Below are 18,377 nucleotides of genomic sequence, written 5' to 3' on the forward strand. Positions count from 1 at the left end.
CTATCCTCTCTTTAATACCTCCCTCTATTCTCTCTTTAATACCTCCCTCGATCCTCTCTTTAATACCTCCCTCTATTCTCTCTTTAATACCTCCCTCTATCCTCTCTTTAATACCTCCCTCTATTCTCTCTTTAATACCTCCCTCTATCCTCTCTTTAATACCTCCCTCTATCCTCTCTTTAATACCTCCCTCTATCCTCTCTTTAATACCTCCCTCTATTCTCTCTTTAATACCTCCCTCTATTCTCTCTTTAATACCTCCCTCTATCCTCTCTTCAATACTTCCCTCTATCCTCTCTTTAATACCTCCCTCTATTCTCTCTTTAATACCTCCCTCTATCCTCTCTTCAATACTTCCCTCTATCCTCTCTTTAATACCTCCCTCTATTCTCTCTTTAATACCTCCCTCGATCCTCTCTTTAATACCTCCCTCTATTCTCTCTTTAATACCTCCCTCTATCCTCTCTTTAATACCTCCCTCTATTCTCTCTTTAATACCTCCCTCTATCCTCTCTTTAATACCTCCCTCTATCCTCTCTTTAATACCTCCCTCTATCCTCTCTTTAATACCTCCCTCTATCCTCTCTTTAATACCTCCCTCTATCCTCTCTTTAATACCTCCCTCTATCCTCTCTTTAATACCTCCCTCTATTCTCTCTTTAATACCTCCCTCTATCCTCTCTTCAATACCTCCCTCTATTCTCTCTTTAATACCTCCCTCTATCCTCTCTTTAATACCTCCCTCTATTCTCTCTTTAATACCTCCCTCTATTCTCTCTTTAATACCTCCCTCGATCTTTCTCTTATTACATTTCATATGGGTCAAATGCAAAAAAAGTGACTCTACTGCATTGTCCAACAGATCTCTCTAAGATCTCTGCAGAGCAAGTTGCGTCTGTGGCGCCTAGAAGACGTGTTGTCAGAGCTGGTGTGTGTAACTAACGGTTCTGTGTTCAGAGTTGTCATGCTCCTGGTATCCTGGTATATTGCAGTGTAGAAGCGGTGGGTGGACAGACACACCGTGCTGGTTAGAGCTCCTTCCATTATACATTCAGAGCAGCTGTTGTGTGGAGGAAGTCCTTTGAAGGCGGGTTGAAGGGAGTCCCCATAGCGGAACCTTTTGAAAAAAAATGTGGGGTTCCATGTAGAATCCTTTCCACAGAGGGTTCTACATGGAACACCAAACGGTTCTACCTGAAACCAAAAAGGGTTCTCCTATGGGGACAGTCGAGTAACCATTTTGGAACCCTTTTTCTAAGAGTGTCTATGCTTTCTTTTGCCTCACCGACACATGCTACACAAGTCTACACGAGCACACAAAGGTTTCATGCTACAACTAGTACTCAAGCAGGCAGAACAAAAACGACACCAACCCTCCCTTCCTCTCGTCTCTTTTCAAGCCAAACTTTTTGTGATGACAGTTAAATGGCACAACTTTCATGACATATTTTCGTCTGTGTGGGCAGTGACTCCGTTTCCTGCTGTTGTTTGATTTGTGCCTGTTTTTTAAGTGAGGAAGAGGGATGTTTTTTCGAGAACGGGGAGAGAAGCTTTGAAGACAGGCAGGTTGGGGATCTTGGAGGGGGCCTTTGAAAAGAGAAAGGAGTGAGAGCGGGAGGGAGGACAAAAAGAAAGAGAGAGAGAGGGGGACTCCTTCACTTCTGTGTAAGGTAAGCTCCGATGGTAAGGCTTGCGGCCCCCAGTGCAGCCAGGCCAAAGACAGTCTTGATGGACGGCCACGAACAGAACACGGAGTCCCTCTGTCTGTCATAGAGCTCAACAAAGGCCTCCTGAAAGATAGACAGTGAGAGAGGCAGAGTTAAAGAGACTGAACAGGATCTTAAGCACTTAGAAATTTGTAACATATTGTACGAATTTGAATTCGTAACATATCATACGAATTGCAGGAAACATTTTAAAAAATGTGTAAGACGTAACATATCATAAAAAATGAATGCCATTGTACACAATAGTGCACAAAATTCGGGGACCCGTTTTGTCTTGTGAGAACAACTTTCAAAACTACTGGCTGACATTATACAAAACCTTTATAATGCATCTTTAATACAAGCAGTGTGTGTATTCCCGTGTTCAAAGCTTGCTGGGGGGTCTCCTTTGGAAGTGCCTGCAGATCTAAATGCCCTTGGCCACCATCCAAATGCTGTGTTATTACATGCATGCAGGAAGCCGGATCCATTTCAAACCAGCGCCCCTCACACCCCTTGTGCCTACCCCTTCATAAACACCACACACACATGAAAGAACGCGCACACACACACACACACACACACACACACACACACACACACACACACACATACACACAAACCCTGGGATACTCATGGAAACAACCCAAGACAAACGCTCCACATGAAAACATACACTCTCAAACCCATGTCATGTGATACACTACTTCCTATTGATGTATTGATGGGAGCTACAGTATACTGTATGTCAGGGATCACGAACTAGATTCAGCCGCAGGCCGATTTTTTCTTGAGTGGAAGGTCGGGGGGCCAGAACATAATTACAAATAATTTGTAGATTGCAAAGAGACCACAAGAAGCCCAAACAGATATAATGTTTGACTCAAACATAATAATTTCAAATCTTGCTTACATTTGTGTACGATCACATGTCTCTCTATTATGTGTTGGAATACTTGCGAACAGATTTCTTAAATTAAAATAAATTGGAGCTGATTTCCTGGTGTTTTTACAGTCTTTTATGTCCAACAATTAATTGAAAATATATATTTTTTTATGCTCAGAAAACCTCGGGGGCCAAATAAAACCACCCGCGGGCCAAATTCGGCCCGCAAGCCACCAGTTGGTGTCATTAATATATTATTGGCAAACACCATATAGCAGCTGTGATTCTCCATATACAGTGAGCGCCAAATGTATTGGGACAGTAACACATGTTTTGTTGTTTTGGCTCTGTACTCCAGCACTTTGGATTTTAAATGATACAATGACTACGAGGTTAAAATGCAGACTGTCAGCTTTATTTTGAGGGTATTTTCAATCATATCAGGTGAACGGTTTTGAAATTACTGCACTTTTTGTACATAGTCCCCCCATTTTAGGGGACCGAAAGTATTAATACAAATTCACTTGTAAGTGTATTAAAGTACAGTAGTCAAAAGTGTAGTATTTGGGCCCATATTCCTAGCATGGAATGATTACATCAAGCTTGTGTCTCTACAAACTTGTTGGATGCATTTGCAGTTTGTTTTGCCTCTGTAACTTTCTCACTTATCATTATTCACGATTCATTCAGGATTATCCATAATCATGGTAGCATCCCACATTAATGTTGAAGTGTTTAGAAACATATTCTATTCTTATTTACAATAAAAGTGACTCCAAAATGACACAATACATTATTTACCATTCATTTCTATTGTGCACAAAATAATCTGAAACACATCCAAAACAAACAGCAAAGTCACAAGCTTGATGTAATCATCGTGTGCTAGGAATATGGGACCAAATATTAAACTTTTGACTACTTTAATGCACATATAAGTGAATTTGTCCCAATACTTTTGGTCCCCTAAAATGGGGGGACTATGTACAGAAAGTGTTCACCCGATACGGATGAAAATACCCTAAAATTAAAGCTGACAGTCTGCACTTTGACCTCATAGTCATTGTATCATTTCAACACGTGTCACTGTCTAAATACTTTAGGAGCTCACTGTAGATGCTTCATGGGCCTACAACAGTCTGTTAAAGGTGCAACTGCTTCTCCATAATCTCAGTGAAGACAGCCTGTTATAAAACGATCACATATTGTATGTCCTTTTCATGTACAGTGGGATATTCACCCTGGCTTAATGTATTTATGACCCATTTGTTGTATGAGGAAATCAAGACGTCCGTTTATAAGCCTTCAGGCCTTGACAGTGGAAACAGCTGTACAGGAAGCTACAGTACAAAGATCCCCCCCTGAAAACCCCATAAATGGTTGCTGTTGATTGTTCTGTATCAAACTGGTCAATGTGGGAAGGAGTGCACCATTGGCTATAAGAGGGGTGTGAGGGTTGAGGGATCAGCACACATGATTGTGTAGCCTTTTCCTCATAGCTGAAGGAGGCCCCGTTGCTCAAACCCCTGCCCTACAGTAAATCCCTAACCCTAGACTGGTAATACATTGTCGTTACAGCAGTAGCACTAACCCTAACTGTCTCAACACTGACAATCATATAAGATAATAAACAATTAATTTGAGATTCAATGGATTATAGGTACAAAACACATACCCATCACCTCAGTAGTGGAGTACTGTTATGACTGGTAACCTGATTATGGGTGAACTTAATTCAATTAAATTCTACTTTATTAGTACCCTGAAGACCAAGTCTACTTCAGCCTGTCTTGATTAGATCAAGGCTACATTTACCTACATGAATTATGTTATGCACTATTTGTAAAGCAACACAAATATATGTTTGTTTTAAATTTGCCCTTGAGAGAGAAACTGGGGCATCTTCTTTGAAGAGTCACACTGTTAGCAAATATTTCCAGTAAAGCAACGCAAAGCCTCACAGGATGACTAAAAAAGGCAATCTGTTTCAAATGGCTACAGAAAAGTATTTCCTGACTCCCTCCTCTCCCTCTCCTTTCCTGTAGCGTTCCTGGGGTCAGAGGCCATTGACACAGTCAGGAGAAAGATCAGATCAGCAGTTTCTTCACTTTAGGCCCTCTGGTATCGAAACAAACAACCATTCCTAGTCAGACACCATTCATTTAACCAACAGACATTTATCCTATTGTTAGCATTGTTATAATTCATTTTTTTGTTGTTGCTGAAATTAGTTTAATAGAAAAATATAGAATTTAATGCAAAAATGACCAATTGAAAAGGCATGTACTGTAGGTCATTCAACACACTGAAAATGCTCCCTCTCCCCTCCCTGATAATACCCACCCACCAACACACACCCTTCCATCCCTCTCCCTTCATCCTATAAGGCAGTTTTCAGGTATTAATTAGTGTGCGGGTACCTCAGTCAGACCTCCTACTGTGAGGAATGTGTTCACAGTAAGGCTCCTCTGGCAAAAACACAGGTTGCCTGATACCCCCCCCCCACCCACCAAAGGAAAAACAGTTTGCTGAGACAACTACACAGACCTGCTACTGGATGCTTCTACCAGCTGGTGCATGACACCTTACTGACCATAGTGTGATACAGCTACAGTAGGTACATGATTCAATGCCAGAGAACAGGCAAAGAGACAATGTGCATCATGTTTGAGCAACCAAAAATGCAATGTCAATGGGATTGTGCAGCCAGTCAAAATAATTAAAGTGGAACTAACAGCATTTTCGCAACATTAAATCTTATTAAAATATGTTCTTATAAACTCCCAGGAAGAATATGATACATTTTGAAAAATGTTCTGACAAGCCAGTACTTAGATATGGTCATTTTCACATTTTCACAAATTCTTAGAATGTTTGGGAATGACGTATACTAAGGCATTTGTTGAAATTCTACAGCAATATAGAGTGGGAAAGCGGTCATGCGTTTGAACAATTCATTGACACTGCAGTAAATAAAACCGAATAAAAACATCCGTCTCGTCCAGGACCGGTGTCTACGCAGACCGGTGCACCATAGCCAATCAAAGCTACAGAAGTCCTTTGCAAACAAGCCATTTGCCACACAGGCCTGCCATCATTCACTTTCAACTGGACTGTGTGGCGCAACAGCACAACTTTAGAACATTAGAACGCATTCGCCATAAGCCACAAAATACACCTGAATGGATTTCTGCAAATACAGTGCATTCAGAAAGTACTCAGGCCCCTTCCCTTTTTCCACATTTTGTTACGTTACAGCCTTATTCTAAAATCGGGTTAAATAAATAAAAATCCTCATCAATCTACACACAATACCCCATAATGACAAAGTGAAAACAGGTTTTTCGAAATGTTTGCAAATGTGTTAAAAATCAAAACAGTAATACCTTATTTACATAAGTATTCAGACCCTTTGTTATGAGACTCGAAATTGAGCTCAGGTGCATCCTGTTTCCATTGATCATCCTTGAGAGGTTTCTACAACTTGGTTGGAATCCACCTGTGGTAAATTCAATTGATTGGACATGATTTGGAAAGGCACACACCTGTGTATATAAGGTCCCACAGTTGACAGTGCATGTCAGAGCAAAAACCAGGCCATGAGGTTGAAGGAATTGTCCATAGAGATCTGAGACAGGATTGTGTCAAGGCACAGATCTGGGGAAGGGTACCAAAACATTTCTGCAGTATTGAAAGTCCCGAAGAACACAGTGGCCTCCATCATTCTTAAATGGAAGATGTTTGGAACCACCAAGACTCACCCTAGAGCTGGCCGCAAGGCCAAACTGAGCAATCGGAGGAGAAGGGCCTTGGTCAGGGAGGTGACCAAGAACCCGATGTGCACTCTGACATAGCTCCAGAGTTCCTCTGTGGAGATGGGAGAATCTTTCAGGAGGACAACCATCTCTGCAGCACTCCTCCAATCAGGCCTTTATGGTAGAGTGGCCAGACAGAAGCCACTCCTCATTAAAAGGCACATGACAAAAGGCCAAAAGGCAACTAAAGACTCTCAGACCATGAGAAACAAGATTCTCTTGTCTGATGCAACCAAGATTGAACTCTTTGGCCTGAATGCCAAGCGTCACGTCTGGAGGAAACCTGGCACCATCCCTACGGTGAAGCATGGTGGTGGCAGTATCATGCTGTGGGGATGTTTTTAGCGGCAGGGACTGGGAGACTCGTCAGGATAGAGGGAAAAATGAACGAAGCAAAGTACAGAGAGATCCTTGATGAAAACCTGCTCCAGAGCGCTCAGGACCTCAGAATGGGGAGAAGGTTCATCTTCCAACAGGACAACGACTCTAAGCACACAGCCAAGACAACACAGGAGTGACTTCGGGACAAGTCTCTGAATGTCCTTGAGTGGCACAGCCAGAGCCTGGACTTGAACTCGATCGAACATCTCTGGAGAGACCTGAAAATAGCTGTGCAGCGAAGCTCCCCTTCCAACCTGACAGAGCTTGAGAGGATCTGCAGAGAAGAATGGGAGAAACTCCCCAAATACAAGTGTGCCAAGCTTTTAGCGTCATACCCAAGAAGACCCGAGGCTGTAATCACTGCCAAACGTGCTTCAACAAAGTGCTGAGTAAAGGGTCTGAATACTTATGCAAATGTAATATCAGTTAATTTTTTGATATACACAAAAAAAAATGTTTTGCTTTGTCATTATGGGGTATAGATTGATGAGCGGGAAAAAACGATTTAATACATTTTAGAATAAGGCTGTAATGTAACAAAATGTGGAATAAGTCTGTGTCTGAATACTTTCCCAATGCACTGTACAATGAACAGAGTAGCAGCAGCGTATGTGAAGTGTGAAAGTGTATGTGTGGTGTCAATATGCATGTGTGTGTGTGTGTGTGTGTGTGTTGGAGTGTCAGTGAAGTATGTGTGAGCGTATTTAGTGTGCGTTTTGTGTGTGTGTGTGTGTGTGTGTGTGTGTGTGTGTGTGTGTGTGTGTGTGTGTGTGTGTGTGTGTGTGTGTCTGCGTGCGTGCATGTGTGTGTGTGTGTGTGGTTACTGGAGTGTGTGGGTAGAGTCTAGTGAGTGTGCATAGAGCCAGTGCAAGAGAGTCCAGTGCAAAACAATTAAGATGAATAAATAATAAAGGGGGTCAATGTAAATAGTCCGCTAGGCATTTGATTAACTGTTCAGCAGTCTTATGGCTTGGGGGTAGAAGGTGTTCAGGTGCCTTTTGGTCACTGACTTGGCGCTCCAGTACTGCTTGCTGTGCGCTAGCAGAGAGAGCAGTCTATGACTTCTGTGGCTGGAGTCTTTGACAATTTTTAGGTCCTTCCTCTGACACTGCCTGGTATAGAGGTCCTGGATGGCAGGAAGCTTGGCCCCAGTGATGTACTGGGCCGTACACACTACCCTCTGTAGTGCCTTGAGTTCGGATGCCAGGCAGTTGCCATACCAAGCCGTTATGCAGCCAGTCAAGATGCTCTCAATGGTGCAGCTGTATAACCTTTTGAGGATCTGAGGGCCCATGCCAAATCTTTTCAGCTTCCTGAAGCAAAAGAGGCGTTGTCGTGCCCTCTTCACGACTGTGTTGGTGTGTTTGGACCATGATAGGTCCTTAGTGATGTGGACACAGAGGAACTTGAAGCTCTCGACCCGCTCTACTACCACCCCGTCGATTTGAATGGGGGCTTTTTCGGCCCTCCATTTCCTGTAGTCCACGATCAACTCCTTTGTCTTGAGGGAGAGGTTGTTCTCCTGGCACCACACTGCCAGTTCTCTGACCTCCTCCCTATAGGTTGTCTCATCGTCGTCGGTGATCAGGCCTACCACCTTCACGTCGTCGGCAAACTTAATGATGGTGTTGGAGTCGTGCGTGGCCATGCAGTCGTGGGAAAATAAATTGCCTAACTCTCCAACTTTTTTTGGAATGGAAAGATCTCAAGAGTCAAATTGAATGTTTTACACGTACCTTATAAAGCTGGGCCGCACAACTGCATTCACTTAAACAATGGACAGCAGACTGGCCTTGTGGTTGGAAGAGTATTGAAACAATAACTGTAATACCCTATGATTTAAAATATATTCACTACTTTGGGTCCAAGGCTTTAAAGAAAAAAAGACAATCCAATGATTTTCAATTAAATTTGTATTTGGGAAAATGTACTTCATGAAATGGAAGAAACCCGTGTGGCCAGGCACCCCTTTTTGGAACAACCCCACATGACCTCCAAATCAAATCAAATCAAAGTTTATTTGTCACGTGCGCCGAATACAACAGGTGTAGACCTTACAGTGAAATGCTTACTTACAGGCTCTAACCAATAGTGCAAAAAAGGTATTAGGTGAACAATAGGTAAGTAAAGAAATAAAACAGTAAAATGACAATACTTTTAAGTCAAGGTTCCAAAGTGGCATCATGAATTTTGAGCATATGTGCTATGATGGCTCTCTACTGTCATTCAATCAATTACAAGAGAAATGTGGGTTATCCAAGACCAATTTCTTTGAAGTTCTTACAACTATGAAATCATATTCAATCGCTTCAACAGAATTTGGATTAACCTGAAGCATCTAGCATTGGAAAAAATGCTGAAAGAAGCTGTAACACCAAATAATTTGATTTCCAGTTTATATCAATTATATCAAGTTGAATCTCTACCTGATAGCTCAGAATATCAGAACTCAGGAAATTACCCAGATGCAGACAGCTAGAGTCACAGATGTTTATTGACCCAAACAGGGGGCAGGCAAAAGACAGGTCAAAGGCAGGCAGAGGTCTGTAATCCAGGTCAAAGTCCATACGGTACAGCACAGCAGGCAGTCAGGACAGGCAGAGGTTCGTAAACTTGTCAGGGCAGGCAGAATGGTCAGAAACACACATGGAGGGGGTGGCGACAAGCACAAAGACAGGTGAAACAGATCAGGGTGTGACACAGAACCTATAAATAAAAAATGGGAAACACATCTCAAGGAAGAAATGTATTGGTCACATATACAGTACCAGTCAAAAGTTTGGACACACCTACTCTCTTTGCTTATTTGAGCTGTTCTTGCCATAATATGGACTTGGTTTTTTACCAAATAGGGCTATCTTCTGTATACCACCCCTACCTTGTCACAACACAACTGATTGGCTCAAACGCATTAAGGAAAGAAATTCTACAAATGAACTTTTAACAGGGCACACCTGTTAATTGAAATGCATTCCAGGTGACTACCTCATTAAGCTGGTTGAGAGAATACCAAGAGTGTGCAAAGCTGTCATCAAGATCAAAGGGTAGCTACTTTGAAGAATCTCAAATATTTATTTGTTTAACACTTTTTTTGGTTACTACATGATTCCATGTGTGTTATTTCATAGTTTTGATGTCTTCACTATTATTCTACAATGTAGAAAATAGTCAAAATAAAGAAAAACCCTGGAATGAGTAGGTGTGTCCAAACTTTTGACTGGTACTGTATGTGAAAATTTTCATATTTTCTCCTACAACCTTATCAAGATAATCCGTACGATTTACTACAATCCTGAAAGAATGCATGTAAGGCACCCAGAAATGTGATATCTTTGTTGGAGATGCAAAAAACCCAAAAAGGAACCGTATTACGTATGCTGTGGTCCTTTGACAAACTGACACCATTTTGGGATAATGTCTGTGCTATCATATCATTGTGTCTAGTAATTTATATCCATCCATCTCCACAACTGTGTATGTTGGGAAAAGTAAATATTGGTGACCAAAGAAAGTTTTGTTAACCTAGGTGTAATTGCTGCAAACAAAATTATAACTATCATTTGAAAAGCATCATGCTCACCTTCAATAACTGGTGGCATGGAAGTGAAATGTAGGAGAGCAGAACTTGGTAAATAGCCGGAGCCGTTTAATGTACATAACTACCGGTATACAAAAATACCAAAACACATGGGCACAAAAACTCGTATCGCACCAGTCACATAAAGCACACATACTTACAATAAACAATTCCCGACAAGGACATGGGGGAAATATATACAACATGTAATTAGGGAATTGATACCAGGTGAGTGCGACAACCAGACAAAACAAATGGAAAATGAAAAATAGATCGATGATGGCTAAAAGACCGGTGACGTCGACCGCCGAACACCGTCCGAACAAGGAGAGTTTTGTATTGTTTCAGTTTATTTCTGTTTCATTTTTGCTTTGTTGTTTGTACTTATATTGTTTTTAAAGAGAGTTATTATATATTCCGGTCCTATACATTGAATGTTTTGTACGTGACAACTGGGTCAACATTCCATTTCAAAAAGGCCAGAAGGGTGATGTGTGTAATAACTTCTGACAGGGAGCATCAGGGGTTGAGGGGCAACAGAGGGTCAGTCAGTCAGGTGGATATCAAAAGACAATGGTGTGGTAAAGTATCATGCTCTAGTTCTCTAGTTCAGCTCCCAGACACCAGTTAGCATAACATGTGACTACTGTTGAAAAAAACAACAACTAGAGGTTAGTCTCTCTCTCTCCCTGTCCTCCCCTCTCCCCCTCTCCTTCTCTCTCTCTCTCTTGCTCCCTCCCTCTCACCCTTCCTCCCTCCCCTTTGCCAAATGCAAGGTCCGAGGAGACAGGGAAGTGGCCTTTGGCTTACGCTGAGATAGTGAAATATCATTACGCTATCCACAATAACAAAAACAAGACAAGTAGTTTGCCCTTCACCAAGACCATCTTCTAGCTTCAGTAGGTGATTGGCTGGGGAATCAGTCCAAGGTTACAGTCTTTCAGCGCTGAAGTTCACCAAGAGTGTTTTGTTGATTAACACTTTTTAAAAGGTCAGTAGGAGCCACACCGGTGCCAAGAATCTAACAAAAATCTACCTTCCAACCTTCAGTATCAGGCCTAATAAATCTTTTTTGCTTTATATTTATGACAACATTCACATTGCCACATTAACACATCCCTTGGAGACCCAGAGCAGCACTCTCTGGGAAAAAGGAGAGAAACAAAATGAGGGAAAGAGAGGATCACTGGCTTGACACCATGTAGTCACAGCGTCTTGGTTACCCCTGTAGCTTGCCACATCTCCTGATGCCATAATATTACGACATTAGGTTTACTTTTCTCACCAGCAGGACTGTCTTCTCCTGACCTCTGGTTTACTTTTCTCACCCGCAGGACTGTCTTCTCCTGACCTCTGGTTTACTTTTCTCACCCGCAGGACTGTCTTCTCCTGACCTCTGGTTTACTTTTCTCACCAGCAGGACTGTCTTCTCCTGACCTCTGGTTTACTTTTCTCACCCGCAGGACTGTCTTCTCCTGACCTCTGGTTTACTTTTCTCACCCGCAGGACTGTCTTCTCCTGACCTCTGGTTTACTTTTCTCACCAGCAGGACTGTCTTCTCCTGACCTCTGGTTTACTTTTCTCACCCGCAGGACTGTCTTCTCCTGACCTCTGGTTTACTTTTCTCACCCGCAGGACTGTCTTCTCCTGACCTCTGGTTTACTTTTCTCACCCGCAGGACTGTCTTCTCCTGACCTCTGGTTTACTTTTCTCACCAGCAGCACTGTCTTCTCCTGACCTCTGGTTTACTTTTCTCACCAGCAGGACTGTCTTCTCCTGACCTCTGGTTTACTTTTCTCACCAGCAGGACTGTCTTCTCCTGACCTCTGGTTTACTTTTCTCACCAGCAGGACTGTCTTCTCCTGACCTCTGGTTTACTTTTCTCACCAGCAGGACTGTCTTCTCCTGACCTCTGGTTTACTTTTCTCACCAGCAGGACTGTCTTCTCCTGACCTCTGGTTTACTTTTCTCACCAGCAGGACTGTCTTCTCCTGACCTCTGGTTTACTTTTCTCACCCGCAGGACTGTCTTCTCCTGACCTCTGGTTTACTTTTCTCACCAGCAGGACTGTCTTCTCCTGACCTCTGGTTTACTTTTCTCACCAGCAGAACTGTCTTCTCCTGACCTCTGGTTTACTTTTCTCACCAGCAGGACTGTCTTCTCTTGACCTCTGGTTTACTTTTCTCACCCGCAGGACTGTCTTCTCTTGACCTCTGGTTTACTTTTCTCATCAGCAGGACTGTCTTCTCCTGACCTCTGGTTTACTTTTCTCACCAGCAGGACTGTCTTCTCCTGACCTCTGGTTTACTTTTCTCACCAGCAGGACTGTCTTCTCTTGACCTCTGGTTTACTTTTCTCATCAGCAGGACTGTCTTCTCCTGACCTCTGGTTTACTTTTCTCACCAGCAGGACTGTCTTCTCCTGACCTCTGGTTTACTTTTCTCACCAGCAGGACTGTCTTCTCCTGACCTCTGGTTTAGTTTTCTCACCAGCAGGACTGTCTTCTCTTGACCTCTGGTTTGCTTTTCTCATGATGCAGATCTTCAGCATTGTCTCTTGTAGAGTGTACCTCAGTGTAGAGGGAGTTTAACTATACTGTCCCTAAGAGTGGAACAGGAAATTCCCAAATTCCTCTCCAGTCCTGGGTATCCTGGGTTTCCCCTGTTCGTTATTGTGAATGGATAACTAGCCCACACTTGCCTTGTGTGTGAAAGAGGAGTAGCCTTGTACGCTTGGCTGGCCTCTAAGACAGACAGACAGACAGACAGACAGACAGACAGACAGACAGACAGACAGACAGACAGACAGACAGACAGACAGACAGACAGACAGACAGACAGACAGACAGAGACAGACAGACAGACAGACAGACAGACAGACAGACAGACAGACAGACAGACAGACAGACAGACAGACAGACAGACAGACAGACAGACAGTTGATTTAAACACCACCAGGCAGCAGGGCCTTTGCCAAAACAGATAAATTATTAAGCCAGATATCTTTGTTGTTTTAAGACATTTCACTGGCTAAGTACGGCCAGCCTGGGAGTTCTCTTCTCCTTATTACGGCCACAGAGAAGGAGGGATGAGAGGAGGAGGAGGATAAATGTGGGTTAAAGTTCAGACATTCATTAAAGTGTCTCTAAACGTTGTGGCTTCAGAGCAACATCCACTAAAGCAAGCGTGTCCCAATGATGTGTCTGCACTACACTACCATAACATACACAAAGGGTATAGCACATACTCTGCAGACAGGATATTAAAGTGTGTTGTCTAATGAGGATCTTGCTGTTTCCCCAAAAGCTCATTAAACATAAAACTCATAGAGAAAGAAGTCTGTGAGGGGAAGAGGGTGGGCAGAGAGAAATAAGGAGCCAGATAAGGGAAAGGCTAAAAGTACAGAAAAACAGAAACTATAAGCAAGCTATTGGGGAGAATCTCTCATTGAGTAAATATTGCTACATATGTTTATTGATCAAGCAGGAAATCCTGCCTGTATCTATACATATTTCTGTTTACAATGTGCAACTATGGTTGTTGCTGTGACCATATTACCGCCACACCGGCGGTCACGAGTCATGAAGGCAGTCAAATTACACGTGACCGTTTAGTCACGGTAATTAGGTTTTTCCAAGCTCTGATGCTGCTGATGGTCATTAGTAGCCCACCAAACTTGCTAACAGCCTGTCACTCAACACTCTATTGTCCCTCTTTGTTAACCGCTCAACACAGAATAGCCGCATGTGCGCACTCCCTCAAATCGCTTGGAGAAAATACCCTTTCTATTTTATTCAGCTTTGTTCAATTGTATTCTTCATACTATAAAATAATGCCACGGATTCTAAGCAAATCTTGTCTGCTAAATGAACTAGTGTAGCCCACAGCCATTTGGCATAGCCAGATCAGGACCTAACATAAGGGCAACTCAGAGTATGCTATTCTGTTCTTCCGAAATGGACTACATTTTCCTCATTTCATACTGTTTAAAATAGTTGTAGGCTTTATTACATAGATTTGTTAGACTTTTTAAAATGTAGATGTTCCAAAAGTCTGCATCAGTGTGTGGGAGCCAGGAGATGCTAAATGTGTTTATGTTAATTAACGGTCAATTAACGTGAGACCGACTGTTATTTGCTTGACAATCACCGGCTGACAAACTTTTGTGACCGCCACAGCCCAAACAGATGCCGTCCAGACATCATCCACACGATCCTGTCCACTCCAGACAAAATAGGTGACAAGATGGCAACCTGGAGTCTGAGGCGACCAGGTCGCTCGGTGTGTTTAGAGTCTCTGGAGTGTCATCCATCGACCTGCTGCCTGCTCGAAAACAGATGACTGAGGAGTTTTCAGACACTCATTACCCAGAAAGAAACATGGCGTCAGCAGCATAGGCTCAGGAGATAAAGCTAGGGACACTGTCTGAGTCCTTGGATAGCATCGATAATAGGATACACCCAGAAGAAAACTGAAAGCCTGGCTGTACAGTCAACAAAGAAAATAGAGAAGGGGAGCTATAATCAATCAATATGGAATGTTTGTTATGTGGGGGGGTTTAAACAACAACAAGCAATATAACTTTTAATTTATCATATTAGCTACCAAATCATAGAGAATGAGTATTGAATGGGAAGAAAGGTCACTTAATGTCACGATCGTCATAATAAGCGGACCAAGGCGCAGCGGGATATGAAGACATCTTCTTTTATTAAAGATGACGAAACACGAAACGAACACTTTTACAAAACAAAACAACAAACGACCGTGAAGCTACAAACGTAAGTGCATACACAAGCTACAAACGTTCAACATAGACAATTACCCACAAACACCTAAAGCCTATGGCTGCCTTAAATATGGCTCCCAATCAGAGACAACAATAAACAGCTGTCTCTGATTGAGAATCAAATCAGGCAACCATAGACTTTCCTAAACACCTACACTGAACACAACCCCATACATACTAAAACCCCTAAACAATACACACACCCTAAACTAGACAAAACACACAAACATCCCCCATGTCACACCCTGACCTAACTAAACTAATAAAGAAAATCAATATAACAGAGGCCAGGGTGTGACACTTAACTGTACATTGCTACTGTAGAGATGCCTACTTAGGACCAGGACATACTGAAAAACATGTATTGCATTATCATGACAATATGCCTGCTTCCACCTAATGGCAAGTTTCAATGCTTGTCTGACCATGATCGTCTTTGATAAAGAGGACATGACTGTATGTATAAATGAAGTAATATCAGCAATCATGATGGATTGTTTGGGCATATGTCTGTGTTTTAGGTAGTGGCTGCACTATTGCTGGGGGAAAATGCCATGGAACAAGTGAACTCTATCCTCTCTCCAAAATAACCTGCAAATGGCCCTGTTGCTTCTGATAAATATTAAAATATGTGTCAGCATCATCGGTGTGTTTACAAAACAGTGAGCTCCCACGGGTCTTCTTCTCCTCTCCTGGAACATGTAACGTGAGAGCCCAGAAAATCACCAGAGGCTGTCATGACAGTTCACATTTTGATCATCTCAATTATTCATCTGTTAACACCACCAGCAGACCATGAGAAAGCTGTTATCTACACTTTATGCATGTGATACTGTTCCACGGGAGTCGGGAGAGGAGTAACTGTAGGCCTTAAGTGTATTTTGGATTTATGTTCCTCAGTGACTGTAAAACAAGAGTGAAATCAGATCCTATTTAGGTGGGTGTATGACACCTTGGCTCTTTCATATCATATGCTGTTGACTCTTTGAATTGTAAAAACAACTCTCATATTCTACAAACAACCTTTGTTACCCTTGACTGAACTCCAGTGTAATTTGATTATAGTTGGTCCTGTATTGTAACAGAATTAATTGTATGAGACATCTTTGATCCTGAAGCAAACCAAGAGCAGTTTGACCTGGCTGGATGCAGACAGATGCAGACTACCTCCTCCTGTCCAGGCTGGGTGGATTAGTTTATAGGCGCTCTGCAGCACACCTTAGTCTACGCTCAGAGCTCAGAGAGCATATTATTTACAGGCACAGTGGGGCACATTCTGAATAAACGTGACAGAGAAAATATATCAAAGGCTAAAAACTCCCCTTAGTGAGGTAACAAAAGGAGAGCATCAGCTGTGAGCCTCTGCTGTCTGTCTGTACACGCAGGGTAAGAAGAGGATCAGGAGCAGGAAGTGGCTGAAAGGAACACAACCCACTGCTGGTCTCTCTCCCTGCTATAAATAACAGCAGGCTAGCTGGCCAGGTCAGAGCTGCTGCTGCCCAATCTAATAAAGCTGCTCTCTCTCATCTCCCCATCTCCAGAGCCCTGGCTGTTTAAAAGGCCAGCGATGACACGTGAGGAGGAGAGGAGAGAATGGAACAGAACAGGGTGGCTGAGTCACCACGTACCTCACCCCGAAGGAGGGGTGAGGTATGGGTCATTTGGGCATGAGGATAGGAAGTCTGCCACTTTGTTCTCTCCCTGGATGCCCAGCCGAGTGGACTGATAGGATTGCTAGATATCCTAGTGATGACGTCTGTTGGCTTTAACAATTTAACACTGATACCATGGGGTCTACCGAAAATGAGTCAACTGTGGGTTCTTTGCCTGGATTAGGTGCATGAGAAGATTCTACCTAACTGGTTTGTTTTCTTGAATCATTCACTTGGACAAGAGAAGGAAATCTTGAAAAGAGGTACTTAGTGGTGTGTGTGGTATCTGAAGCACGTCAAAGTAAAATCCCCTTACATGGAAAAACGTATGCCGCAATGCTTGATTACCACCCTGTGGTAAATTGTTCAAGTAATGATTAGAAACCAGGTTTTACGGCTGCTCATTCCCAGTCCTGTGCTGCATTCCCCATTCACTGCCAGCACGCTATCAGCCTGAAATCAGTGCAACAAGGGGGTGGGATCCAGAATTATTGACACAAAGTGGTGGCAACTGAGCGAGCGTGGGATGCCCAAGCCCCAGTGCCACTGTAGGCCTGATACGGCCTCACAGACTGTGGGAACTGGCAGATTTTTAGGTGGCCTGTAGCTTCTCTTCTCTTGTGACAAGTACCCCCTGTGGGAGAGGTTCATTTCCTGTGACAGCGGCTGCACCCCAGGTCTGTCCTTCAGACCACACATCACACCATCTCTGTGGGCTTCTCTCATATGGTTTTTATGACGTGCTTATTACACTGCTTATGAGCACTTAGAGTGTTTTCTGTGGAGTGGATACTTGTGATTTTACTGTTTCCAGGCCCCTGACTGAGTTTTACGCAAACTTATTGGAAAAAGTTAGTGTTCTCTAGGAAAAGCATGGGTCAGTTCCCCCTTGTCTCCCCTGGCTAAACTCTCAGTAGATCAGTTGTTGTGAGATCACTTCCTGTGGGGGCGGGTGTGGAGATGACGATAACATCACTGTCTGGTTTGAGGCTGTATGGCTTCTCTGCTGTGGTAAAGCAAACCATGATCCATGGCCAAATCACAGAGGCTGTATGTTCCTGTAACTAAGGGAGGCCTCCAGACAAGCCAAACACTCCTTCAAACTAATACCATGGAGAAAGGGTGGAGGCACAGCTGGAGTGAACTCAAGCTAGGGTGGGCTATGATCTGCTAGTGTTTAATGTTTGTAGGCCTACCTAAAACCAGTAAGGCTAACCAACAGACTACACAGGCAGTTCAACTTCAAAGATAGCTCACACAATTTAATACAAAGAGCTACTAATATGCTTTTAATACTAATATTTTTCTTTAACCTTTATTTAACTAGGCAAGTCAGTTAAGAACAAATTCTTATTTTCAATGACGGCATAGGAACAGTGGGTTAACTGCCTTGTTCAGGGGCAGAACGATATATTTTTACATTGTCAGCTCGGGGATTCGATCTTGCAACCTTTCGGTTACTAGTCCAACACTCTATGCTTTTAATACTAATATGCTTTAAATACACACCAAAAAGGTAGTGTGGTGCTTGATTAACATTATATGCTTTAGTAAATGAAATCAAGCTTTTCA

General features: G+C 42.9%; 1 protein-coding gene across 1 annotated transcript in view; it reads right to left on the minus strand.

Annotated features, from left to right (window-relative positions):
• Window positions 1-737: 737 nt before the first annotated feature.
• The window catches only part of LOC120055940 (apoptosis regulator Bcl-2-like), a 42,332-nt gene continuing 24,692 nt past the window's right edge, over window positions 738-18,377 (minus strand). The window contains exon 2 of the mRNA XM_039004007.1: window positions 738-1,790. Coding sequence (XP_038859935.1) covers window positions 1,656-1,790 — 135 coding nt within the window. The 3' untranslated portion in view covers window positions 738-1,655. The remainder of the gene's footprint in view (window positions 1,791-18,377) is intronic.

This window comes from Salvelinus namaycush, chromosome 11 (assembly GCF_016432855.1).
Source record: "Salvelinus namaycush isolate Seneca chromosome 11, SaNama_1.0, whole genome shotgun sequence".
Lineage (NCBI taxonomy): Eukaryota > Metazoa > Chordata > Actinopteri > Salmoniformes > Salmonidae > Salvelinus > Salvelinus namaycush.